Source organism: Vulpes lagopus, chromosome 2 (assembly GCF_018345385.1).
Source record: "Vulpes lagopus strain Blue_001 chromosome 2, ASM1834538v1, whole genome shotgun sequence".
Lineage (NCBI taxonomy): Eukaryota > Metazoa > Chordata > Mammalia > Carnivora > Canidae > Vulpes > Vulpes lagopus.
The window spans coordinates 47,863,020-47,889,748 of NC_054825.1; the positions used below are offsets into that span (position 1 = coordinate 47,863,020).

Below are 26,729 nucleotides of genomic sequence, written 5' to 3' on the forward strand. Positions count from 1 at the left end.
CTTGTGGGGAAGCGTGATGTCTGTGATTAGCTGTACATCCTCCCTCTCCCCATCCCAGCCGCGCCCTTGCCTCCCCTCCCCTGTGATTACAGAGAAAGGCGTCCTGTGGGTGTCTGTGAGTCAGGGGTGTCGCTTGCGAAATGCCCCCTGCCAGCCGAGAGTCCAGCTCAGCGCTGGTTGGCAGTTCACACCACATCTCCAGGGCAGCAAGCCACAAAGCTGACGCTCCCTTTGCCTCCCTTTGCCTCCCGCCTGTAGGCAAGTGGTTCGTGAGCACTGGGAAAGACAATCTCCTCAATGCCTGGAGGACGCCGTACGGAGCCAGCATATTCCAGGTACCACACACCACCCGGGCGCCCCAGAGCTCTGCCCATGGGGATGGGGGTGGTGGGAGGCAAAGCAGGACTTGCCCTGGGCCCTCCCAGCCCCTACCTCATGGGGGGTCCAGAAGGGGTTCCCCAGAGCCAAGGCCTTGGACACACAGCGGGACACACGCTGCTGCCTGTGGCGTCTGACACATAGGGCAAGGGCTTTTAAGTGGGTAGAGGGGTGCTGCTTGTAGGATTTCTAGAGCAAGGGGGAGTCATGCTCTTGGCTCTGGCCTGTGCGCTGAGCACTCATAGGTGCACTGGTCAGCTCTTTTCAGAGCAGTGTTACCTGATGTTCAAGTAAGTTTGTGCTTCATCTCAACACCTCAGTGTAAGGAGTGAGGGAGGGGCAGGAGAGGAAGGGTCTGGAAAGAGGTGGGAGAGCGGGAAGAGGCTTTTCATGATTTTTCAGGATCTGGGTCCCCACATAACGCTCTGTCTCACGCAGACACAGTCTTGACTGCACGCACACACACCGCACACACAGTGCACACACAACGTGCTCGTGTGCTCCCAGCAGACAAGCCGCTTTCGGGGTCCACACTGGGTGGGAGTGTGTGTGGCGTCTAGTGTGTCACGTGTAGCCATCAGAGTCTCCATAGTTACACTGGATGCTTCGGGTCGGGTGTAGGTCTCTCCCTAGCTCGGCAGGCTGAGGCTCGGTCCCGCTGATGCCCGCGCTCCACTCGCGAGTGCTCCTACCTGTCTGTAGGTAAACGCCAAGGAGAAGGCCGTGTTCCGGTGTCCTCTTTCCAGCCATACCACTCTGAGATACCCAGGGTCCCGTTAATGAGCTTTCCCTGGTGGAAGGGCAGGAGGACAGGGCATCTGTCCCTGAAAGTGCCTCCGCAGGCTGCATTGGGAGGCCCTGCTGGGTGCGCTGGGGGCTGGAGCTCCAGGGCCAGCTACAGAGGAGGGGGTGAAACGCAGATAGCTCGGGAATCGTGCTGAGTTCCAAGAAAGTGAATTCCTGCCTTTTTCTCTCCCCCCCCGCCCCCCACCCTCCTGTCTGTCCTCGCCGCCTCCGCCATCCAGTCCAAGGAATCCTCGTCTGTCTTGAGTTGTGACATTTCGGCGGATGACAAATATATTGTAACAGGCTCTGGTGACAAGAAGGCCACGGTTTATGAGGTCATCTACTAAAGCAGGACTCTCACAGGGCTGTCAGACTCCGGGAGAAACGGACTCGGCGGTGACAGGGCCACCCCGCGAGGGGGCCCGAGGTGGCGGAGGCTGGCGGAGGGCTGCCGGGCGGTCCAGGGCTGCGCTCCGGCAGGCCGAGAGGGCGTGCCCTCCGCGCCCTGGACCCCCGCCCCCGGGCACGGACTCCGAGGGATGGCTCTCCTCCCCCGTCCACAACCCTGGCAGATGCTACAAGTAGATTTCTTTGGAGGCTTGGGGCCGCAGCCCCCCACGGACCCCCCCTCGTGAATCTCCCGTCTTTCCTTCCCGTTTCTTGGGCTCTGTCCCCCCCTACCCCGCCCTGGGTCGGGGACACCGGAGCAGACCACATGTTTGTGCTGGGGGAGGGGGGGGAACCTCATTTTCCCCGATTGTGCGGCGCACAACATTTGTGAAAAATGTAAATAACAGACTCGTCTATCTCGGACTGGTCAGTGGGGGAGGAGGCCCCTTCCCACCGAGAACGCTAGCGGGAAGCGCTAGCCGTGTACTTCGCCTGCTGTATTTGTAACCCACTCGTGGTGGTGGCTTTTTTTTTTTTTTTTAAGGGACATCCCCATCTGAGAAGGGGAGGCCGGGGAGGGCGAGCCCAATGGAGGGGGGGGAGGAGCAGAGGAAGGAAGCTACTGCAGGTGACCAGACTGAGCGGGAGGGCCCCCCCCCCCCCCCGGCACCTGTGCTCCCCGCGGACTTGGGGGGGCTGCCCAGGGCCTGTCAGGACCCGCGGGGGCTGCACCCACGGCCGGGCAGTGCATGTGCGGGGCCAGCCCGGGCTGACGAAGGTTGGATCCTCTGCGGCCTCCTGCACTCCCCTCGCTCTCTCTCAGGGGTCCCGCTCTCTCTCTCTCTTTCCTTCTGGCCTCTCTCTCTTTGGTGCGCACTTGGTCACGGTGATGAGAGGTGGAGGTACAAAGGAGCTCCACCTCTGGCCCTTCTTGATCTTCGGACACAACCTTAAAAGGACAAAAAAGTTAGCGGAAAGCCTAGCGACTCAGCTCAGGGAGCTACCAGAGCAAACTAGCAACTGATGTGGGTGCTTTTTTTTTTTTTTTTTAATTTGAATAAAAATTAGAATCGCTGTCCTTTATAAAATGCCTTCTCCCCCCTTCCTGCCTCTGATCCCCATCCTCCTCTCTCCCCGGAGGGGACGAGTGTCATCATCCCACTTGGGTTGTGAGTCCCGAGGGATGGTCTCCCCTGGCCCGGCCCTGGGCAGCACAGTGGGGCCGAGGGGACCCGGGGGGTCGGGTGGGGACACCGATCCTGACACTGTGGCCACTCCTTGTGCTTTGTCTCTTTTGGTACCAAAATGTTCCGAGGTATTAGGATTTGGGTTTGGTTTGTTTCCCCCCCGTGCCCCCCCCACCCCCGTTTTCTCGGTCTTTTTTTTTTTTTCTTCTTCTTTTAAGGAAAAGCTAAAGGCCGGTGTGAGTCCTGGTGGTGGGCTCTCCATGGATGTAGCATATGGAAGATAATTTTGATACTGCATTTTTATGGATTATTTTATAATGTGTGATTCTTTCTGGTGAGAAGGAAGGAAGGGGCCCCAGTGGAAACTGCTGGTCTTCAGTGATCTTGCTCCAGGCGAGCAGCTCCCCCGTCGTGACCCAGAGGCCACCGAGACTGGCCCGGGCACCATGTACCTTTCCGAGGTTGGGGAGGGGCCCTCTAGAGTATTTCTCTGTCTTTCTCTGGGTCTCAGATGTTCATCTGCCGTGTCTTGTTAAGGCTCTAGCCACAAGGGAGGGTGAGGGTAGAAGAAAGTTGATTCCTGAAGAAAAAAAGAAAATGAAAAGTCATTGTAATGAGCTGTTTTTATATTTTTAAAAGTTGCTATTTAAAGGTTGGTTTGATTGTTGTGTTTTAATTGCCTCCACCCCACCCCACCCCCACACCCATTGGTCAGTCAGTCCTCCCCAAGAAGAGGCCTGGGGCCACTGTCAGTCACCCTCATGCCCTGCCTGGGTTCTGGGTGATGTCCTGTGTCCTCCCTAAACAGGAGTTCTTCTCATTTCAAAGCACTTCCCGTGCTGCCCCCAACCCCTAAAAGTCTGATCAAGACCCCTGAAGGTGTGATCTTGCAGGATGGTCAGCGGGGACTGTGCTCCATGCCTCCCCAAACTCCGAGGAGTGGCGGTTAGGAGTTGGGATTTCCTCTGGACATGTGGGCAGGACAACGTTCCCAGAGGCGAGGACCGCAGGTGTCCACCAAAGTCTTAAGACAGCCATCAGTGCAAAATTTGTTGGCAAAATATGAGATGGAAAGAACTTCAAGTGTCTGTGAACATCTGGACTCCGGAAGCCTACACCATCTTAAATTTAAAGTTAGATGTTGTAAGGAGAACTTCAATCTCTAGTTCACAAAGGGGTTTGCAGAAGGGGTACGGTAGGAGATGCAGGCCAGTGCCCCCGGGGAGGCAGGGCTGGGCTAGGGTGCTCCCTAGGCTCTGGGATTTCCTGCACCCCTTAAGAGAATTGTCTCCTAAAGCTGGAGACTGACATGGTTTCCAGCTCCTTATTTGGTCAAAGTCCTTCTAAATCACAATTACACACACACACACACACACACAAGGGATAACAACATTTTAAAAAAGGAATTACAGTTGGAAAAAAAGCACAGTCTTTGTTAGTCTAGGGAGACAGCTGGACCGCATGCACAGAGGGGTTGTCCTGGCGGAGATGTCCACTCAGGCTTCTAGAGGAGAAGCTTCCAGCAGGTAGAAAGAAGAATGCTGATCTGAGACCGCAGTGTGGCTAACAGCTCTGTATTGATTGCGTGGACTTCAGTAAAACATCACACTCCTCTCCACATTTATGCATTGAAGCCGAGGGCTAGAGGGCCAGATGGGGGGCTCTGGCCAGAAAATTCTGTGTGTGCCCAGGACCCGCCCGGGGATTGCCCACCGGTGCTGAGATAGGAGTTGGGCTTGCAGGCCTCGATTAGAGGAACAGGAACCTGTCTATCAGAACGCTCACCTCCAGTCTTGTCCCGCAGAGGTGGCTACGACCATTTCTGAGAAGAGGGGGTAACTTCTGGAAAGCGGTACCCAGAATTCCCTGGCACGGTCAAGGAGGTAGAGCCGGCCAAGAATTGGTCTCGATCATAGATGCTCACAGTCGAGGGTGGGGAGACCACACAGCCCCTCGTTTGTGTGAGCGCTGGTGGCAACACAACCCTGGGCACCAGCCCCAAGCGCCTTGCCTGCTGCCTGTTGTCACCACCATTGTCCCTTATAACAACTCGCCAAGCCTCTCCAGGCAGGTTGTCCTGCGTGCATCCTCCTCTGCCTCTCACCCAGTTGGTGAGAAACCCCATATCTCCATCCCACTGCAGGTGAATCTGCATTTCACGGGTCCCTCTGCTGATCCCTCAGCACTTGGGCACTTTCACACTTGTAAGGCGCTCTTCTAGCCCAAGGTGAGGGGGTCCGCTCACAGCCAAGGGACTGCCTCTTTCCGCAGGACCCCCAGGGTCACCTCTGTCTCCTCCTCACCCCCTTGACAGCATTCTCCACGTCCCCACTAACCTTTCCCTGCAGAAACGCAGGCCTGATCAATCCTGGCATTGGCCACACTTCGCCACACCTGCCTATCTGCCTCGCTAGACTAGCTTCCTGGGAGGGCAGCACCCAGGAAGTCGGTGGCCCTGGGCGGTCCTGGTGAATAAATGCTGAGCTTTCCCCTGCTGCAGCTGATCCTATTTCTCTGGCAGCAGGGCATCTGGATGCTCATAAATGAAGCCCTGAAGTGAACAGACTTACCGAGTTCTTTCAACTCTGCCCTTGGTCAAAGCAGGAAGATCTGTTTTTCAAAATGGGGAGGGCATGGTTGTGAGAAGGCAGCTTTCATGCTTTAAGTCCCTGTCAGATTAGGTACAGGCGTCCAGGTCATTCCAGGCCACAGCTGACCAGGCCGCCCCTCCTGGCCTCTCTGAGTCCCTGCCCGTCCCCCTTTCCCTATAAGCTGCTCAACTGCAGCACAGGCAGTGACGCTCCTAATCTTAGGGTGTCTGAGAAGGTATAGAGATCAGATCTCTGGATAGTGTAGCTGGACAGATCTTTAGCAAGACTGCTAAATACTATAACCTGGCCACCAAATTATTTCATGATGATGGAGTATACTTTTTGTTTTTGTTTTGTTTTTTCAAGAACACCATGCTTGAAAATGAACATTATTTATAAGGTAAAGTATTGCAAACATGATTAAACCTTTTAACAATTTACATGGTTATGCACCATTTTATTTTTCTTAGGATAACTGTAAAATGCACTCTAGAAAAATTCCAGTACCCACGAAATATTTTTTCCTAAAAAAGATTTTGTTTATTTGACAGCACTAGTAGGGTGAGGAGCAGAAAGAGAGGGAGCAGTCTCCCTGATGAGCAGGGAGCCCAAAATTGGGCTCAATCCCAGGACCCCTGGGATCATGACCTGAACCAAAGGTAGACGCTCAACTGACTGAGCCACCCAGGTGTCACCTTCATTCAGCATTTTTAAACATTACACTAAAATTGGACCTTTGGTATTTGAAGAGGTATCTATACTGAGCCCTCGATTTTGTGAATGGGACAATTAAGTCCAGAAAGGGCAAGAGACCATGAGTGACCCAAATCACATCTCCCTCTCCCGTTAAAACCCTAGCGTACTCTTGGGGAGGGCAGAACTGAATGATGTTTGGAGAATTAGAATCCAGAGGGTGAGGGCTGCTGCTCCTTCAACAGTATGGGTGAAAAAATTTTTCATGGAAAGAGATAGCCAAGAAAAATGGAAACCAGCCTCCTCCCTTGAGAACCTAGAACTCCTCCATTTATCCACCCGTCTGTCAAGCTATCCTTGTCTCCACTCATCCATCCAACCAACATATTTGTAGTGAGAATCTAATATAATAGGCATGGTTCAAGGTGATGGAATGCAAAGATTGGTAAGACCTAATGCTTACCCTCACAGAACTTTCTCAGCCAGAGGTAGAAAAGAAGCAATACCAGGGGCAGAGGAAGAGATCGGTGACCTCACTCAGGGCCCAGAAAACATGGTGTGCTCACCCTGACTCCAACTCCGTTCTCTCCCAGGCAGATCAAAGAGGGCAAGGTTGATGGCTCAGAAGTGGGCTCTGGGGACCTTCTGGACTGTAGATGCCAGATGAAAGTCAGATGGGACCGGGGCTTCGTTTCTCCTTGATATTATAGCTGCCTGGTGCAAGCGTTTGCTGACAACAGGTTACATGGTTTGATAAAAGCAGGCCTGGAATTTTCAATTCCAGCAAATGAAACAGCAGGCTAATAAGGATTCCCTTTAACTTTGGGGACACAGAGACATGATGGATAAAATTAAACTGAAACAATTTTACTAGCTTAACCTAAAAAGAAGAAAGAAAAGAAGAAACGATGGAAGAAAGGAAGGAAGGGGAATCCTTTAATGTCATAAATTTAAAAGCTTTAAAGGCAGGGTAGGGAGCTCCCAAGCTCAGAACTATTCCCTAAAATTACATAGAGCAAAAATTGACAAAATTACAAGGAGGAACAGGAGCCTTTGACATCCCACTAACAGAAACTGGTAGATCAAGCCAAGAGTAATGTATAAGGATGTAGAAGAGGCGAACAGCATAATTTGCAAGCTTGAGCCATCAAACCCTACAACTATTGAAGAACTTGGATTATTTTCCTGCACACCCAGAAGACTTAGTTTTATCAATCAAAGGAGCAGATGAGGCATTTTACAAAATTCAATCCCCATCCATGACTCTTCCTAAAGCACCAAACTAGGAATGAAAGAAAGTGTCTTTAATCTGACAATGGATAGCTAAACCAGACCAGTGGCCCAATAATAGTGGTTATGTTTTAAAAGCATTGGTTTAAAGTCAGAAAGAAAAAAAAAAAAAACCCAGAATAATCATTACTGCTTCTATTCAACATCGTTCTGGAAGCTCTAGCCAGCGTAATAAGACAAAAATAAAAGAGTAAACAAGGTAAAATGAGTGAAATAACTTTTAAAAAGCTGTAATTATTTACAGATAATATGGATGTATACATAAAACATATACAAACAATTAAATAAGAGAGTTTAGCCAAGTTGCTGGATCCAAGATAAATATTCATTAATCAACTGCATTCCTATTCATAAGCAATAACCAATTAGAAAAAGTAAGATAAAAGAATGTATTTACAATAGCAACAAAACCTACTCATGAATAGATCTTAGCAAAGCTGCACAAGACCTTTATGAAGAAAAATGTAAATTTTTATTGAAGGAAATATTTTTGAAAAGACCTACATGGATCATTTGTTATACCATATTCATTGATGAGAAAATCCAATTTTATTTCAAATGCTGTCTTTCCCAGAAACCTATAATGCAACATTGAACAAAATCCAACTAGGATGTTTTCTACATAATGGATACACCGACACTAAAATTTGTCTGAAGAGTAAAGGTCTGAAAAATAGCAAGTATAATTTTGAAGAGGAATAAGAAAGGAGGACTTGTCCTCCAGAGATTAAGACATTGTAAAGCTACAGTCAGCAGTTGGTGGGTGCGGAGACAAACAGACCAATGGAAAAGAATGAATCCCATAAATAGACCCCCGTATAAATAAGAATCCAACTATGACCCACGTGGCATTTTGTGTCAGTGGAGAAAAGCATTTGCGGGTAGTTCTAGGACAACAGGCCATCTTTATGGAGAGAAGATGGATCCCTACCTCATATCCTCCACAAAAATAAACTCTAGTGGGATTAAAGTCTTTAAACTTGTAGGATAAAATATTGGAGAACAGCCTTAGGGGCATGAGGAGGGAAAGGATTATAGAACAGGACACACGAAGTGAAAGCTATAATGAAGAAAAAGAAAGGTCAACTTGATTATGTTAAAATTTTAAGCACCTATATAGGGACACCTGGGTGGCTCAGCGGTTGAGTGTCTGCCTTTAGCTCAGGGTGTAATCCCAGGGTCCTGGATCAAGTCCCACATCGGGCTCCCTGCAGGGAGCCTGCTTCCCCCAGTGCCTATGTCTCTGCCTCTCTCTCTCTGGTATCTCTCATGTGTAAATAAAATCTTTAAAAAAATAAATCAGTACATACCTGTATATCAAGAGATGCCATAAAGTTATAAGACATGAAAAAATAAAAGACATGTCATAAATGCAGGATGTATGACAAAGGAGTGGTATCTTGAATACGTAACCAATGCTTGCAAGTCAGTGCATGAGAGCAAACACTGTACTCAGAGTCTTGTCAACCTCCAAGGACCAATCCCATCCCCTACTTGGTGCTCTCCTTAAGAAAAAGGAGCTCACTTAGGCTCATATCCGTAGCTAGAAGGGCCTCAGCCCATGTCTGTGTAGCACTGTCAAATACAGCTTGTGGGAGCATACTTGTGTCACCTACTTGGCAGAGCATTTGGCAATAGTTAGTAAAATAGGCGCAACACAACCCTATGACCTGGTCATTAGACTTCCAGGTATATACCGTAGAGAAATTCTTAGACAAGTACCAAGAGATGTATATGGAGATTTTCATTGTCCCGTTATTTGGAGTGGCAGAAATAACTGGAAATAACCTGTCCATTATTGGGGGAATGGATAAAGAAAAAAAATCTATGCATTTTCTTATAATGAAATTATATGTGGGCATTAAAATACATGAGCTGGATCTTTATGTATCAGCTTGGATAAGTCTCAAAAACACAATGTTGTGTGAAAAGAGCAAGTTGCAAAAGGAAATACATGATATGATACTACTTATGTCAAATATAAATATAAAACAATTCTAAATTCAAGTAAAGATATGCCAAAATATAAAAACATGAGTGGAAAGAACACACCATGCCATGAGGACAATGGTTATCTGTGGAGTAGGAAGGGAAGGAAGGGAGGGAGGGAGGGAGGGAGATGAGGGTCAGGTGAGAGTCCAGCTATACCTATCACATTTTACTACCTTTAAAAAAATCTGAAAAAATATGAAAATGTTCACATTTCAAAAACATGGATAGTGACTTTAGTCATGTCATATTATTTTCTGATCTTTTCTATGTGTTTGGAATATTTTATAATTAGAGATCAAATGAAGAAGGCCAGACAACTCAGGACCTGATGTGAAACCACCTTTCATTGGGTGCAGCAGGGGGGATGAGACTGGGTTCGGGATTCACATGCCCAGGGGCAGAGAAGCAAAGCCCTCATGTCACCACATCATCTTAGCCATGTCACTGGGCCTCTCCAGAACTCGGTCTTCTCATCTATGGACTGATGCTTGAAGGCTGGATAAATGATCCCTGGCTCCTTTCCAGCCTGGATGTTTGTGATTCTAATGATTTTTAGGGGTGCAAGGGCAACTATCTCATGCGGAGACAACATGAATTAAATTGGTTTAACTTTTCATTGTGAGACATGCCAAACAGATACAAAGTGGACCAAACAGTATAGAGAATCTCCATGTGCCCATTATCAAGCTTCAGCAGTTACCAATTTAGGGCTAATCTTGTTTTATCTTACCCCACCCATTTCTACTCGGCCACCACCACCAGTGGGGTATTATGCAGCACATTCCAGATACCTCATCATTTAATTAACCAATACTAAAATCCCCACCTAAAAATGAACAGTAATTTCCAATGTCATCAAATACCCAATCTGTACTCAACTTTCCTCAATTGTCTCATAATTTTTTTTAAAAATTGCTTGAATTAGGATCCAAAAAAGATCCATTAGGTTGCTCTTTCATGTCTTATTCTCTCTCTCTCTCTCTCCACACCCACACACACATTTATTTATTTATTAAGAAAATTATTTTTCCTTAGAGCTTCTCACAGTCTGGATTTTGCTGATTGCTAAATTGTTAGATCTTGGAGCTTGATTAACTCAACGCTTGATTTTTTTTTTGGGCGGGGGGGTCAAGAATATTTCACTGATCCAGGAGGAAGCACATACTGTCTAGATGTTTCTCCTTTTGTATGTTAGCAGTCACTGATGATCATTGTTTAGACTCATGAATTTCATTAGGGGCTAGAAAATGGTGATACTTTAATTTTGTCATACCTTCATCTATTTGCTTGAATGCTCCTATAAAGAGAAACTGCCCCTCATCAACCATACGATTATCCTGAAGTATAATTTGATTGCAGGATAAATGTTTGATTCATTCACTTTACTTACCAGTTTTTAAAGTAAAATTAGTATCTACCAATAAGGTAGAAGACAAATAAGGTCTTCCTTTTTAAAAAATATTGTTGTAAACTTGGGTTTAAACATATATTTTTTAAAGATTTTATTTATTTATTCATGAGAGACACACAGAGAGAGGCAGAGACATAGGCAGAGGGAGAATCAGGCTCCCTGGGGGTAGTCTGAAGCGGGACTTGATCCCAGGGTCCTGGGATCATGACCTGAGCCAAAGGCAGATGGTCAACCACTGAGCCACCCAGGTGCCCCTCTTTTGCTTTCTCATGATATAAGACAATGTTCCTGACTCACCTTGTACATTTTCTTTCCTAAATCTGGAGTCATCCATTACTCCAAAGAGCCCTAGTTCTTTTTAGAGGGAAGTGTTCTTTAGAGACCATAATCTGGAGGCTTCGGGTGCTTAGTCCTAATGCTTTAGTTATTGTGTTTAGATCCCTTCAGTAGCAGAGCTAAGAAGTTGGGTGTGTGTTTGTTAAAAGACAAAATACATCATGAAATCTACTGATACTTCAAATTCAAGGTTGCATGTTTTTCCTTCACCTCATTGGTCTTCTATCTGAATTTTCTTACAAAGTGGGTTAAATTCTGGGTGGCCTACAACTCTGTGACAACCAGGTTCAACACCTTACCTTGTTATCCATTTGCTGCTTTGCCTTATTCTCCAAACTGACTGTGAACTTCCTGAGGGCAGAGATCAAGTTTGATTCATTTTGTATTCCTGGCTCCTAACAAAGTAACTGTCACTGCTAGGTGCTTAATAAATAGTTATTGAATACCTAAAAGAGTGATGCTTTCAACGAAAACTTTCCTCTCCCTAAATAGAAAAGTAGAGTGAACGGAATCTGAAAATTAGCTCTGAAATTTAAGCCGACTATTCACCCATCCACAAATTCAATAGAAACAGGGCAAGGGGATCCCTGGGTGGCGCAGTGGTTTGGCGCTTGCCTTTGGCCCAGGGCGCGATCCTGGAGACCCGGGATCGAATCCCACATCAGGCTCCCGGTGCATGGAGCCTGCTTCTACCTCTGCCTATGTCTCTGCTTCTCTCTCTTTCTCTCTCTGTGACTATGATAAATAAATAAAAATTAAAAAAAAAAATTAAAAAAAAAAAAAAAAAAAAAGAAACAGGGCATACCCAGTGTCCAAGGCTAGAGACAAAGGATATAGAGATAAACGGTCCGTGCCCTCAAGCAATGCACTCAAGTGGGGAAAACAAATGATGGGAACAATTATAAAACAATGTTATTAATAAATAGTGGCCTAGAGAGCACACTGTGGGGTCATGAGAAGGGGGGATATGGCGACTTTTACAAGGGCCCAGAAACGGGAGTATCCGTGAAGGCTTTCAGAAATCATGTTTGTCCTGGGTGTTTAAGGTTGCATAGGAGTTGTAGGTTGAGAAAAGGAAAGGCATTTTGGACACACTGGTCTGTGAGTTGCCCGCCTCTCTGCAGTGCTGAGCTAGTTTGCTCCCGGATGACTGAATATTTTGCAAGTCTTTGGGCTGGGGCCAGAGGCTACTCCTTGGAGAACCTCTAGGGTCTCCCCTGAGGGGTGTGCAGGAGCTCAGGTACTGAGAGTGAGAGAGGAAAGGGGGAGCCTGGGAGCCCATGGGCCGGAGTCTGAACACACAGAGGCTGCCCCTCCATGCAGAGCGCTGCTTGGAAACTGCTGTCGGCGGCTGTGCATGCGCCGCACAGATGATCAACCTGTTTGTCAACGAAAGTAATTTGCATTCGAGCTTGTTTGGGGACACACTCCCCAGTCCCTGGGAAACCCCAAGCACCCATGTTCCCCAAGATTCTAACAGTTTACCCGCTATCGCCTTTTTACCAGGGTGGGGCTCCCTCCCTGGCCCTTTTGGCCCAGTTCTAGGTGGCACAGCTGTCAGGGCTGAGTCCTGGCCCCCAAAAAGAACACAGCTACCCCTGCAATGCAGCAGCCTGGACCCAAGGATTGAAGAAATTCAGTTAGTTGTAAATTATCATCTAGGGAGATTTGCCCTGGTTTACTAAACCCACCAGTTTGTTGAGTTGCTTCATACTTTCTCTTTAAATAAATTCACTTTTTGGGGGGCACCCGGGTGGCTCAGTCAGTTAAGCGTCTGCCTTTGGCTCAGGGCGTGATTCCGGGGTCCTGAGATAGAGCCCTGCATCCGGCTCCCTGCTCAGCGGGGAGTCTGCTTCTTCCTCTGCCTCTGCTGCCTCTGCTGCTCTTTCTTGTCAAGTAAATAAATAACATCTTTTTAAAAATAAACAAAAATGCTTTTTAAGCCTAAATATAAGTATTTTAAAAGGAAACTTAATATCTTCCTAAATGGGTATCGCCCACCTCTGAAAACATCCCCATGCTACTAAATGCAATGAGAACAAAGCTTGCTAGCTGTGCCCCCCTTTGTGGACAAAAGGGAGCTGAGGCAGAATTGGAGAGGTGTGAGGACCCGTCTGCACTGAAGTGAAACTCGCTCCCGGATCTTAGCAGAATGTTTGATGGAGAAGAGGAAAAGGAATAACGTTCCTGCTGTGAGCCAATGATTGTTAATGCCTCTTTGTCTCTCTTTTAAAAATCATCCCCCAGACCCCACTTTGGGGAAACCTGAGCTAGTCTAATACCCCCAGTGTGGATGGGGAAACTGAGGCCCAGCCAGCACACAGGTGACTTGCAATGGAAGTCCCTCGGAGGCAGGCCCGCTGTTGGGCTCAGGGGGCCCCCTGTGTCCTCAGCTCTGCTGAATGAAGGAATGACTAACCTCACGCAGCCCTGAGTCAGGATTGAAACTAAAAGCAGGTCGTGGACTCTGGGCACTTTTTTGCATGGCAGACGGTCCCCCACCCGTCCTGGCTTCCACACCTCTCCTCAGCTTCCTCTTTCGGTTCTTCACAGGGGAATTCCAGGGACCGTGCCTCTAGGGCAGGGTGCTGGAGCCAAGCCCCACGTGCCCCTGGACGTGCCCCCAAGCCTTCTGCGCTGGGTCCAGCCCACTCTCTAGGTGGTCTGGCAGGTGATGTGCAGGAGCGAGGAGGCGGCCGCCCCATCTCCCCCCTCCAGCCTCAGCGGCCAGTGTCACCAAGGCCTACTCTGGGCCACCAGCCCTGGTGCATCTGAGCTGCCTGGGAGCCAGGGCTGTGGCGTGGACAGTGGGCTTGTCGGGCCTGGACTCAGTGGGGGACGGAGATGGGAAAGGCCTTACTGGGGGTGCAGCTGTGTCCCATCGCTTTCCCTCCCTTGCTCTGTACTCCGAGTGCACGGATCTCTGGCCCCACTGTGGGCTTGGCTCTGTACCCTCCTGAGCCAGTCCCCACGAGGCAACCAGTTCATCGGCTCACACCTGGGCCATGCACCCACCACCCGCCTCCAGCATCCACCAGCATCTGTGCAGCCAGCCCCAAGATTTCAGAGAGGAACACTGCCCACCCCTGGCCCCTGGGTTGCTGCCAGGGTTGTAGGTGGGGAACAGACCTGTACCCAAATGACCCCAACATTCCAGGTTCAGTGCTCCAAAGGCACTGGCATGAGGGTAGGGGAGCCCAGAGGAAGGCCTGGCCTCGAGGTCAGGACGGCTTCTTGAAGGAGGGGATGTTTCAGTGGGGCTCTGAAGGACAAGTGGGATGAGGGGCTGGTGGGGGGGGGGTGGCAGCACATCCATGGACTAGCAAAGGTCCTGGCGGGCGTGTGACAGACAAGGCTCAAGGGAGAGCTCCCGAGGAGTCCAGAAGTGTTGTGGGGGAGCCAAGGAGGCACTGGCAGTTTAGCAAAGGACACTTACAGGGAGATTTGAGCCTGCGCCTGAGGAGATTAGCTCTAGTTGCAGCGTTGGGCTGGGCTTCGGGGAGGGAGCGTCAGGCAGCCAGCAGTGTGGACGCTACCATGGTGACTGTGTGGCCTCGGCAGTGGGCATCACCAGAAAACATACTGGGTGACAGAGTAAGAGCCCCCCCCCCCATCTGGATCTGCTGCCTCCTGCCCCCCTCGTTCCCCCAGCAGCCCTGCCCTATCCAGTGTCCCCTGCATTGCCCCCTGGGCCCTCCTATCACCATCCTTGCCCCCCCCCACTTAGTCTCAGTCCTCAGCCTGGCCCCAGCCTCCCTCTCTGCACCCTCCCCAAGAGAGCTAGAGCACACCCCCCTTTCGGTTCTGTCCCAGGGGCATCCCTTCCATGCCTGTGCCTCAGTCTCTCACCTGGGACCTGGGGGCCAAACCCAGACTGCCCCAGAACAGCCAGCACCGTCGCCCCTCCACCCCTCCCAGATGGAGGGGGTGTCTCTGGGGACGGGGAGGATGGAGGCGCAGCGGGGTGGGTGGTGGGTGGCGAGGGTCGCGCAGGGAGGCGGCGGCTCGGGGTGCGGGTCCCCCGGCCCTGGGCGCCCCGCGCTGAGCAGATGGCAGGGGAGGCGGGCGGCCGCGTCAGCTGCTGTTATCTCTTGCTGATGACACGGAGTGTAAATTTTGTTGGCAACACTCCCTCCTGCCTCTGCATGCCACCAGCTTTAATCACTGTAATTGAGTTATAATGAATGATTGTGCGCTCGCATTGTCTGCGCCGGGCGCGAGCCGAGCTCAACACCAGGCCCGCCCCGCCAGGGTGGGGGGTCCTCACGGCAGGGGTTGGGGGGGGCATCGTCCCCCCCCCCCCCCCCGCCCAGCCCACGGCGCCCCGGGCTCCCGGCCTCCCCACACCACCCCTGCGCTTTGCACTTTATTACCATTTTACCATTTTCAAAGGACAACGCGTTCAGGAACGTTGTGGAATATTTGGAAAATGCAGATAAGCAAGAAAGAAAAGGCAAAGAACAGGGGTTGGAGGGGTTGAAATATCTGCCCCTCGGTGATAAGCATCCCCACCCCCCCCCACCCCCCCCGCTCCCACTTTGGAGAATATTCTTTCAGACTCTCCACCGGGTCAGTGGTTATGGCAGCTACTACCCAGGCCCTGGGCAACCTCCCACGGCCATCACGGCGCGTTGCAGCCTGTGCTCCATGCCTGGTAAGAAGCCTCAGCTCACCCCCCTCCGCAGGCGACTCCAAGCCTGGTGCCCGATCACCCCACTGCACCCAGGAGGCATCTGAGGCCCAGAGAGCCTGCGGGACTGTCCATGCTCCCCAGCTAGTAAGTGGGCCGCCCTGTTTCGAACCCAGTGGTGCCTGAGTCTGTTGGCCCCCTGTTAAGGCTACAAATAAAATAGATTTTTTTAAAAGATTTTATTTATTCATTCATGAGACACAGAGAGAGGCAGAGACACAGGCCGAGGGAGAAGCAGGCTCCCTGCGGGGAGCCCAATGCAGGACGCGATCCCAGGACCCCAGGATCATGACCTGAGCTCAACTACTGAGCCACCCAGGTGCCCTAAACACCCCTCTGTCTACACTTTCCCCAGCCCCCTTGTGCCCAACAGAGAAGCAAAGCCCCTGGCTTTCATTCTCATTTCAACGTGATAGTGTTCATCCAGGGAAAGCCAGAGCTGGGACCAGGCCTCTCCAGGGAAAGCAGCCACCAAGCCCCCGTGGGGGTGCCTTGGGACCAGAGACTTTCCCTGATTCCCCTGGCCCTGTGGGCTGCCGCCCTTTCGGAGTTAGAGGCCTGAGGGTAGTGGCTGCCCCATGAGGGGCAAAAGGAGGCCGCCTGGGGATGGGGGATGTTCTGCTGGTTCTGGTGGCCTCGGGGTCCCTTCTGGCAAGGGGGGCAGGCAGCTGCTGTGACTAACCAGAGTTCCCCCCTGCCCAGAGACAGTAGGGTCAGGGTGGGGCGCAGCCATGGCTCCTGGGGCAGCGCGGGGGCAGGGGCAGGGCCAGCTGCGATGCTGACTTTCGGCTTACCTTGGGCAAGTGTCACCCTGCCACATTTCCCCCTCAGAGGGCCTGGTCCTGAGTCCCTGATGGCCCCCTCGGGGGGCACCTCATGGCTCCTTCCACTCTTCCAGGGCATCTCATTCACTTTTATTGCACACTAATATTATTATAAATAAGTGATCCTTGTGTTTATATATTAAAAATAAATAATACTTATAATACATAAATAGTTATCATTATTAGAGCCGACATCTTTTGGGGCTTAGTATATGCTAAGCAGTAAGTGTCTATGCTGCTTCTCTCTGTTCTTCTATAATGGACTATGGTACTTTTTTACACCAACATGTTACAATCCATTCACAAATAGAAACTTCAGTGCCTTAGAGCTGAGCTCTATGGGAAGAGTGGGCCTGGTCCTCGGCCTCGGACCCCACCCCCTGCCCCTCTCCTGATCCAGATGGAGCAAGGTTGGTGAGTCCCCTTGTCGGAGGCAGCCCTCAGAGCAAGTCACGGTGATTGTTCTTGGAGGATTTCTTGGCGAGGTATTTCAAGTGCCCTTTAGAGAGCGGCTTCTCTCAGAAAACAATGATTGCTTTAGTGAAGTGTTCTCAGTAAACAACATTCCCCAGGTTTCAGGGTTTCCAGTGCCTTTAACCTTCCCTTTTGATGATGGTTCTGGTTTCCAGGATCAAAGGTCCCATATCCTGGAGGACCAGGTGCCAGCCTGCGTGTTTCTGGATGCCCCGCGGGCACAAGAGACGCACACCGGGTTCTTGCACTGTGTCATGGAATCCTCCCACAACCCCAGTACTGGCTCCATTTCACAACTAGGAAGCACAGAGAGGGTAACCCAGGGCCACACAGCCAAGTGTACTCTGAGAGGCACCAGGGGATGAGCGAGACACACACAGCTCCTATGCTCCAGAAACAGCACAGATCAGATCCTTCATCTATTTTAGGGTCCCCACTGACAGCTGAGCATCACACCTGCAAGCACACCCACCCACACACACGTGCAGACGAGTGTATGCGCCTCCAGGACCACACTGTCCCCCTGCAGGTTAGTGGCTTCCCTCTTTATGCCCATGGCCCAGGGCTGGACTTGTTCATCTAGACCACACTGGCAAGGCCTCTGAGCTGAAGGGATGGGCTTTTCCTCCCTCTCATTAGGAAGACCACGGGGTTCCCGGACACTCAGACACACTCTGGGTAGCAAAGTAGAGTATGTCTGAGCACGGACCCAATAGACAGACTGCCCAGACTCAAACGGGCTTTCCAGGGATCACCTGAGAGACCTTGGGTAACATGCCTGGCCTCTCTGTGCCTCAGTTTCCTTATTTATCATAATAGTATCCATCTCATGGAGCTGTTGTGAGGATCAAGTAGTTAAAATGTGGAAAGGGCTTAGCATGGTTCCTGGTTTCTACTAATAATCAAGGAATATTTCTTATTACCTTGGCAGCTTAACTTCTCAAACATAAATCAGACAGCAGGCTTGTTAGGAGGATTCCTGATGCCAGCACTTGTTTTGTGAGGACCTGCGCTACACACGTCACACCTGTTAGGGAAGCCATTACTGTGGTGGTCGAGTTCAGCCTCTGGACCTGCCTTATGTCCAGTCTGGTTCCATCACCTATGAGCTGTGTGATCTCGGACAAGTTCCTTAACCCCTCCGTGCCTCAGCGTCCTCACCCATAGAATAGAGATAAACAAGAACACTCATCCCATAGGCTTATCGGGAGAATTGAATGAACTGATACATGTAAAGCCCTTGGCAGACTGTCTGTACATATTAAATGCTCAATAAATGATGACAAAGAGGAGAAAACATGGAGGCGGCTGCTTATCTGAGTCCTGATCTCCAAGCAGCCTTTGAGCCACCCTGCAAGGGCAGGCTTTCTGCTCACCTTGTGGAGGAGTGGCTGGTTTGCACCGGCCCTGCCTCCCTGACCCTGGCTGTGCTTCCAGGAATGGCTGGTGGAAGCAGGATGAAGGGGGAAGGCACCAGCTGAGCTCAGGGTGCATGGGGCGGGGGCGGGGCGGGGGGGGGGGAAGGGGGCAGGGAGCAGGGGAGGCAGGAGGAGGCCAGGCAGCAGGCAGGGGACCTCAGGGGGCAGGACCCCCCTTCTGAAGCAGAGGCCTGCTGTGTGGGCCCAGCCCCGGGTCCCCATGTGTGACTGTCCCCACACCCTGACTCACCAGCAGTCCTTTTGTCTTATCGGAGAGTAATACATTTTAGGACCTTAGAACTCCTTGCTGATCGGTTCTTCCATTAGCCATTCCCTCCGTGTTTTCTCGTAATTCATTCTTTTACCTATAGGTAGGCATCCTTCGGACCTGAAAATGAGGCAAGTTAGCAACATCAATCCTCAAAATCACTGGGCTTTTAGAAAAGTAATCAATGAATGCAGAGGGGAAGACTGACCAAAGCTGAAATCAGGGTGTAGAGTGGAGATGAGGCTGCTGGGAGGACAGGAAGAGGCCTGGGGGGCTGAGGGGCGGGCAGCGGTCCTGTCGGCCCGGCCTGGGCTCCTGGAGTCCCTTCCACGTGCCACTCAGAGAGCACCACAGATTTACTCTTCAGCTGCGGCTTCCAACCTGGAGAGAGCCAGATGCAGAAATCGGGAGTGAGAGATTGGACACCAGTGGGATGGGCCTCAGAGTTTAGGGTAATCTTCTTAGTTTAGGATGCAGGAGTCTGGAGGAGGCCTGACCAGAGCTTGGGGAGAATGGGGAGGTAGGGACAGGGAGGGAGGCCCGAGCCCCTTCCAGAGAAGCCTTCTCCTTTCCCTGACAAGGGAGAAACAATTAAATTTTTTGGTAATCTTATTTGGGAGAGAGAGAGAGAGAGAGCAAGAGCACAAGCGAGGGAGCAGCAGAGCTAGAGGGAGAAGCAGGAAGCCCAACACCGGGCTCGATCCCAGGACCCTGAGATAATGACCTGAGCCAAAGGCAGAGACCCAACTGACTGAGCCACCCACGTGTCCTGGGAGAAACAATTTTAAGGAAAAACTCACAGAGGCGCAGAATTCTGAACATACTACGATGCTCTTTGCCTTAGCTGCCTATTTGTGGCCGGCGGCTCTGTGGTGGAATGTTCTCTCTGACGCTAGAGCAAGCTGAGCCTACGGGAGGCCAGCGACTCACTCGAGGCCACCAGTCGGGCCGGGGAGGCCACAGGGCCCCATCCCAGGTCTCGCTTCTGCCTTCCATCCAGCTGGGTCCCGGGGCTTGGGCGGCTGGCACCCAGCAAGGTAGGAAGAGTTTTCTGGCAGCTTCAACCACCCCCTTCCCTCATGGGGACGGAAGAGGAGGGCTTCGTCTCTAAGGCAGGGAACCAAGAGTTCTGACCGCAGAAACTCTAGACTGAAGGGCACCGGCAGCTGAAGAGAGGCCTGATTCTCTGCAGGATGCTGTTGACTTCCTGCCTCGGCCCAGGTGCTCGCAGATGCAGGCTCTCCGGGAGGAACCCAGCCTCTGATGGCCTGTCGCCTACTCTGCTCGCTCAGCGGGGCCACACTCACTTCCTAAGGACACCAAGGCCAGGGCAGCCCGGGTGGCCCAGCGGTTGAGCACCTGCCTGCAGCCCAGGGCCTGATCCTGGGGACCCGGGATCGAGTCCCACGTCGGGCTCCCTGCGTGGAGCCTGCTTTTCCCTCTGCCTGTGTCTCTGCCTCTCTCTCTGTGTCTCTCATGAATAAATAAATAAAAATTAAAAGACACCAAGGCTGCTTCTGCGTGAGGCTTTGGTTCATCCCAGCGGCTGGGCCTGGACTCACGCTCCACAGACCACTGACAGCCCCCCGGGTCCCTTTCAGCCCTCCCTGCACCCCGGCTGCCCTCCACCCGCTTCCCGTCACCCCTGGGGGCTGCGAGTGTCCCCTTCCTCCTCCTCACCTTGGTCATTGTCGTTGCCCGACAGCACAGTTCCTCATCATGGTCTGACTCCCCTGCAAGCTCTGGACTCTGCTTTGCTCTCCGCTGTGTCCTCAGGGCCTGCAACAGGTGGGCCCTTAACACAAATTTACTGACTTTTCTCCCAGGAGAGAATTGGGTGGGGAGAATTTTCTTTTCTTTAATCTTTTTTTTTTTTTTTTTTTTTTTGGTGGTTGGGGTTGGAGGGAGCCGTGCCCAGGCAGGCAGGGACGGCAAAAGAGCCACGTTACCAGGGGTTCTGTCTGCGGTGGAGGGCTGTGTCTGGTACCCTTTGTATCTCAGCTGTGTAGACAGATCAGCCAACTTGCCAACCAAATGCCACTCTGCCAGGCCCGCTCTCCCCGTGGTTGCAGCGTCCCTAGGTCAGGCTCTCAGCGCAGGCCGCCCCATGGCCCAGAGCATCTGCCCTCCACCCTGCTCCCCCGTCTCACCCCCTGACCATGTCACCTTGTCCCCAGAGCAGTGGTTCCTAGACGCTTGCCTACAAACTGGCTTCGGAGCCAATCCTAAGCTCAAATCGTGCGCCCCTCAGTAGGAGCTGGGTGGCCTTGGGCAAGTCTCTGAACCTTTCTGGCCCTCGTGTCCGACTATCAGATGCAGGAGAGAGAGAGAAAACAACTATCCTCGGGCCCACACAAGGGCTGTGATGGTTACCATCTGCTAAATGGGCGTAAAGACACTGATCTCGCATGATCGGCTTAGTGGGACTGAAGCATTTGAAATTCCAGGCACGGGGCCTGGCCCCTGGTGGGCGTCCGGAGAATATCAAGGTTGGCTCTTTCCCAGAGTTGTCGGGCTGTAAACGCAGTCGGTGTAGAGAGGATGGAGGAGGAAGGGGCTGCTGCAGAGAGAGGGTAGCAGGGGCAGTGGGTCAGTCACCTCATAGCCCGGGAGCCAGCTCTGGGGATCCATCCCAGGGCCAAAGCAGACCGGTGCATCTGCCCAGCACCCTCCAGAGCCTTCTCCCCTGCCCCACCCTGCTCCTGGCCCCCATGCTGGCTCGGGCTGCGTGACGGCCCCCTCGCGGCTTCATGGGGCTCCACGATCACGCGGGCAGACTCCCACTGAACTGGCTGGCCTCACGGGCTTCTCGGGGCTTCCTGTGCCTCCTTGGCAAAGAGATCCCAGCGCGATGGGAGAGCTGCAGGCCCAGGGGTCCGGGCTCCAGAGCATCGGGGCTCCCTTGGGGCGGGGGGCCCGTCTCGCCCAGTGCAAGGAGGGCATTTGAGCCCGGGCCCCAGAAGAACCGCCATCGGGCGAGGGGAGCACCCGCCATCTCCATAGCGCGGCCGGCGTGCTGGCACCTGCAGGCGTCTGGGGCCCCCAGGGCGGCTGCCTGGCTGCGGGGTGTTCGCCTGGAGCATCCGTGTCCCTGCAAGTACGCGGTGACGTGTGTCCGGCCGTGGGCTCTCTTTCGCGGCCGCGATGCTAAAATCAGGGTGACCAAGGTCACACTCCGCACCGGGCAGGGAGGAGCGGCGGGGGACAGGCCTCTCCCCTGGAAGGTGGATTCCGGGGTTCTGGGGGGAAGCACATGGCAGAGCAGTTGTCCCGGAGAGAGCTGGCTGGTGGCCAATTCGCCTTGTAAGAAAGATCCCCGGTGCCCGCAGAGCCGAGATGAAACAATTCTTTGGAATTAACCGAGCTAATTTTGACGAGCAAACATTTTGCTACAATGAAAGTTTTTATTGTAGCGCATAAAAGTCCAAACAGCACCCCGGCCCCTGGGGGAGGCAGGCGGGTGGGAAGAGGCGGCCCAGCCGCACAGGCTCTAACCAGTCACGTGCGATCACAAGTGCTCCCGCCGACGTGTGACTAAAGACACCCGTGGTGGGGACGTGCTTAGGGGCAGCCCCCCAACTCTGATTCCTTGGCTCTACTACACGGGCTCTCAGCCCCAAGCTCCTCGAGCACATGCCGCTGTGTTCCAGGGGAGAGGAAGGCCAGAGGGAGAGGGTAGCACTAGCTTCTAGAATATTCCTCAGGCCTGAGTTGAGGTGGACTCTCCTGGCCGGAGCGGGGAAGATAGCAGCCGTTTCTACGGTGCCCGGTGGCCCTGCGAAGCCAGCCCCGACCGTCCCTTATGCTGCCACTCTCGGGGCCACATCCATGCCCTTGTTCGTCACTTGCCCTTGTCTGTGCTTCCGGGTGAGGGCAAGGGCTAACTCCTCCCAGCGTGCCTCATCACGGATGCCCCGAGTGTGGGTGGAGGAAGCTCCCTTTGGTGGACAAGGAGCTATGCTGAGCACTGGGTGTGTGTGTGTGTGTGTGTGTGTGTGTGTGGCAATGAGGGAAGATCCCGACAGCGATGAGCCATCCTTACTTAGTACGTGCTTAGCACTGAATGTCACGCGAAACTAGGCCTTTGCTCAACTCCTACTTGGCCCTTGGAACTGTGCTGGGCACCAGGGGGGCACAGTCGGGCCGTCCGGGCGCTCACAGTTGGCTGGAGGGGTACATAGTCACATTCGCAGCTAAGAATATTGTCCCTGGTAAGAGGTGGGAAAGCATATCATTTGGGGGCCCCGCTCTGCTTGCGACAATCAGAGCAGGCTTCCCGGGAGAAGGGACACTTGAGCTGGCCCCGAAGGATCCAGAGCAGAGGAAGCAGAGGATGTGTTGTTCTCTCTGGTGACGTTTTGTGCTGCTTCCCGGGTGACCATCCCTAGTCCTCGATGACCGCACACAACTGTGAAGGGCAGGACCGGTTTCATCTCACCCAGGCCTGATCCTGTTGTCTCTGCTTGTCAGCTCTGAAACACATCGTCTGTCTGACAGGACACACGTCAACACAGTTGCTCACAGACTATTTAGAAATGGGGTGATTTAGAGACAGATCTAAGACAGGAGGGGAAAGCCATGTTGTCTCTGATGTCCTTCCAGTAGGACCCAGCCCTCCCTGAGGGCAGGGCTGTGTGATGGTTTGGTGCACAGATGTGGGAGTCAGCTGGACTGCACTGGACTGGAATGGAATTTCATTCCTTCTCTTTGCCAGGGGTGGCTACATGAAGTGGGCAGTATCCTTTCCAGACCTCAGCTTCCTTACATACAAAACAGATGTTTTTATCTGAACACCTACTTCATAAAGTACATCCTATAATTATTTTTATTTTTATTTTTATTTTTATCACCATCATCCCTTTTTCTCAGTTAGAATGATCCTAGCTGCATGTAACACAACCCCAGATAATGGCATTACCAACACACGGCACGTGTTACTTGGTAAGATGGTCAGTCCCAAGGATGAAACAGCAACACGACAGCATCAGTGAAGGTCCAGGTTCTCTCTACCCTCCTGCGCTGCCATCCTGAGCAGGTGTCGCCTCATGGACACGAGGCAGTTGCCATGGTTCCAGGCATCATATCTTCACCCACGAGCATCATCATCATCAGGAAGAACGGTGGAGCAGAGAGAGCGAGAGAGCGCCAAAGGGCTCTTCTCTCACATGTCACTTTGTTCAAGGAGGGAAGTTTCCCCTTTCCCTTGTGTTGGTTGGAACTGGGTCATTTAACTACCGTCCAGCTAATCACTGGCAGAGAAGAAGAAGGTTCCAGTGACTGATTTCACATTTCCTCCCTTGGGCTGGGACATCCAAACACAAATCTGAATGAATATTGAGCGGGCAACCAGCAGTGTGTGCCACCCCTCTGCCACCCAGGCTGTCCCTGCCACCTGTGTGGACACAGTGGGAATCCAGCCATAGCAGGGTACAGAGCCAGGTCTTGGGAGGGGAGAGAAGGTGGAAGTGCTGGCCATGGGTCATCAGAACCTAGGCCACAAAGTGTCAAGGGTCATCTCTAGATGCTTTTAGGAAAGCAGAACATCTCAGGAACCCAACCACACCACCCATTCCAGCATCAAAGGCCCTAACTCTACAAGGAACACATGGCACAAGGCTTTGCAGCCAAGAGACTGGGGTCCTGGCTCCTTTGGAAACCAGGTGACTGGTGAAGACCTGCCGGGTGCAGGGACTCCTCTGGGAAGTTCTGACACAGGGAGAGGTGAACGGGAGATTCCTCAGCAGCCAACAGGGGGTTGGACGGCGTGTGCTTCACGGCTTCTTCCAGCTTGGATGTGCTTGGCTCCTGTGCCCAGTAAATTAATGAACTAGTGGCTGCCTGGGTTCCAACGGGAGCTTCCACATTTGCCAGCTGTGTGGCCTTTGGGAACACTTCTTGACCTCTCTGACCCTCAGTTTTTATATCTCTAGGAGGAGGGATGACTATAAGGTTGTAGCGGGGGATCCATGGAAGGAATGCTCGGGAAGCCCTTGACAATGCCTGGCACCCCGGTCAGTGCTGGCCACTCGGAGGCTATCGTTGGCATATTGTTTGCAACATCCTCTTGGCAGCCCCCTTGGGTTAGTGAGGATTACCCCATCCGCTACCCTGCCATTACAGGTGAGGCTCTGAATGGCCAGGGGACTTGTCCAACGTCCTTCAGGCAAGTGCAAAGGCAGGATTAGAACCTAGGTCCCAGTCCTGATCCCAGGTCCTTCCTACTGCACTCCTTTCCAGCCTGCAGGGAGGTAATGCAGCAAGGAGGGCGTGCATACCCAGATATGGGGCAAAATATGTATAGTCTGCTCATGCCGAGGCCCCAGCCAAGTTATACATAATAACTGATCTGCTTCTATATATATTATTTTAATCATTAAGTGATTTCAATGAGGAGTTGTTCTTTATCTCCATTTTATAAATGGCAGCATGATGTTCAGAGAGGGTAAGAAGCGTGCCACTTAAATGTGCGTGGAAGCCCTGTCAGGCTCCAGATCCTGGTGCTTCTCCCTGGACAGGGCTGTAGTGTAGGTCAAGACAGCCAGGAACTCACTGGGTCTCTGCTGGTCCCCCAAACCCCTTTGTCCCCATGGATCATTCCCACATCCCCAGGGCACTCATGCCAGCACCCCCATTCCTGCTGCCCACAGAGCCTCAGGGCAACCGTCTGCTCCTCCTTGGTCTTTGTCCTGGAGGTGTGAGGATCCCTGTCTCAGCAGGAGCCTCTTCCCACCCGGCTTGTGCCACCTCCTGCCACGGAGCTAACTGCAGATCACGGCAGTCCGGAGGGGCCCTGTGGGGGCGGCATCACTGCCCCTATCTGCCCTCCTGGTGGTAACTGGGGTTGTAAGTTGGCTAGAGTTTTCTGAGCTAGCCAGAAGGCTAGATCCTTTTTTTTTTTTTTAAAGATTTTATTTACTTATTCATGAGAGACAGAGAGAGAGAGAGAGAGAGGCAGAGACACAGGCAGAGGGAGAAGCAGGCTCCATGCAGGGAGTCTGGTGTGGGACTCCATCCCAGAACCCGGGGATCACGCCTTGAGCTGAAGGCAGAGGCTCAACCACTGAGCCACCCGGGTGCCCCCAGAAGGCTAGATCTAATGGTGGGGACAGCAGGCACTGGTGGGGAGGACATTTGGGGACAGAGTGTGGTTTGGGCATTCCTCCGCTCCTGCTGGCATAGCCTTGGACCTGTGTGTGGAGATGTGTGGAGATGCCATCCCCTGTTCATGGAGGAGTCCATCTGTGCCCTCGGCTGCCCTATGTAGGAGACTGGCGGGGGGCGGGGGGGGCTTGCACGCCCAGGTATATGTGCCCCGATGTACCTGGCTGGTAAGAGGCAGACCCCCGGGGCCCCGGCCAGACCACCGTCAGCTCCTCAGAGTGTCTCTCCAAGTCACGGTGACAGAAGCTCTCCATCCAAACCTCAGCCCCACGATGTCACAGGGTCACCTGCAGATGTCGTGAGGGGGCTGTGTGTGGCTCCTCCTCACCCTGGAGCCCTCCCCCGAGAGCACACACAGAGTGGGGAGCCTCTGGCTGGCCCCGGGGTCCTGGCTGGCACAGGCTGCGGGAAGCAGGGCTCATCAGCTGGTTGGGGAGCAGCTTCGGAGAGCTGGTGGGGGCCCCCGCCTCGCGCTGGCAGAGCAGCCCAGCTGGGGTTGGGTCCAGCGTTTTGCAGCAGGCAAAGAAGCAAAGCAAAAGTTTGCTTCGGCCAAAAACCAGGAGCCACAGAGCGGCTCCATCCAGGTCTCGGGCCTCCACCCTTAGGCCTCGGCTGGTGTGTGTGGTCTGTGAAGGCCTGATGCCTGTGACCCGGACAAGCCATTTACTCTCTCTCTCTCTCTCTCTCTCTCTCTCTCTCTCTCTTGGTCCGGTCTGCAAAGCGAGGGGGATTACATCCCCAGGGCCTGTCCTCCCTTCTCCAGCCTCTCCTGCCCCACTGTGAGCCACCCTCTGGGTCGTCTTCCACACACACACAAGACACAGAGACACACACACACAT

The 26,729-nt window shown here is 52.5% G+C and overlaps 1 protein-coding gene and 1 long non-coding RNA gene across 12 annotated transcripts in view; one reads left to right on the plus strand and one right to left on the minus strand.

The window, feature by feature from the left end:
* Positions 1 to 3,396, plus strand: part of TLE3 (TLE family member 3, transcriptional corepressor) — a 47,185-nt gene extending 43,789 nt beyond the window's left edge. For all 11 annotated transcript variants that reach the window (XM_041742818.1, XM_041742823.1, XM_041742820.1 and 8 more), the window contains exons 19-20: positions 259 to 335; positions 1,404 to 3,396. In XM_041742818.1, the coding sequence (XP_041598752.1) occupies positions 259 to 335; positions 1,404 to 1,511 (185 nt within the window). In that variant the 3' untranslated portion in view covers positions 1,512 to 3,396. The remainder of the gene's footprint in view (positions 1 to 258; positions 336 to 1,403) is intronic.
* A 12,726-nt stretch (positions 3,397 to 16,122) lies between these two features.
* On the minus strand, positions 16,123 to 19,678 carry LOC121485160. The gene is made up of 3 exons (XR_005986221.1): positions 19,529 to 19,678; positions 18,937 to 19,109; positions 16,123 to 18,848 (listed from the first exon to the last, which is right to left on the minus strand). It is a non-coding gene; the product is annotated as an uncharacterized LOC121485160 (long non-coding RNA).
* Positions 19,679 to 26,729: the final 7,051 nt, after the last annotated feature.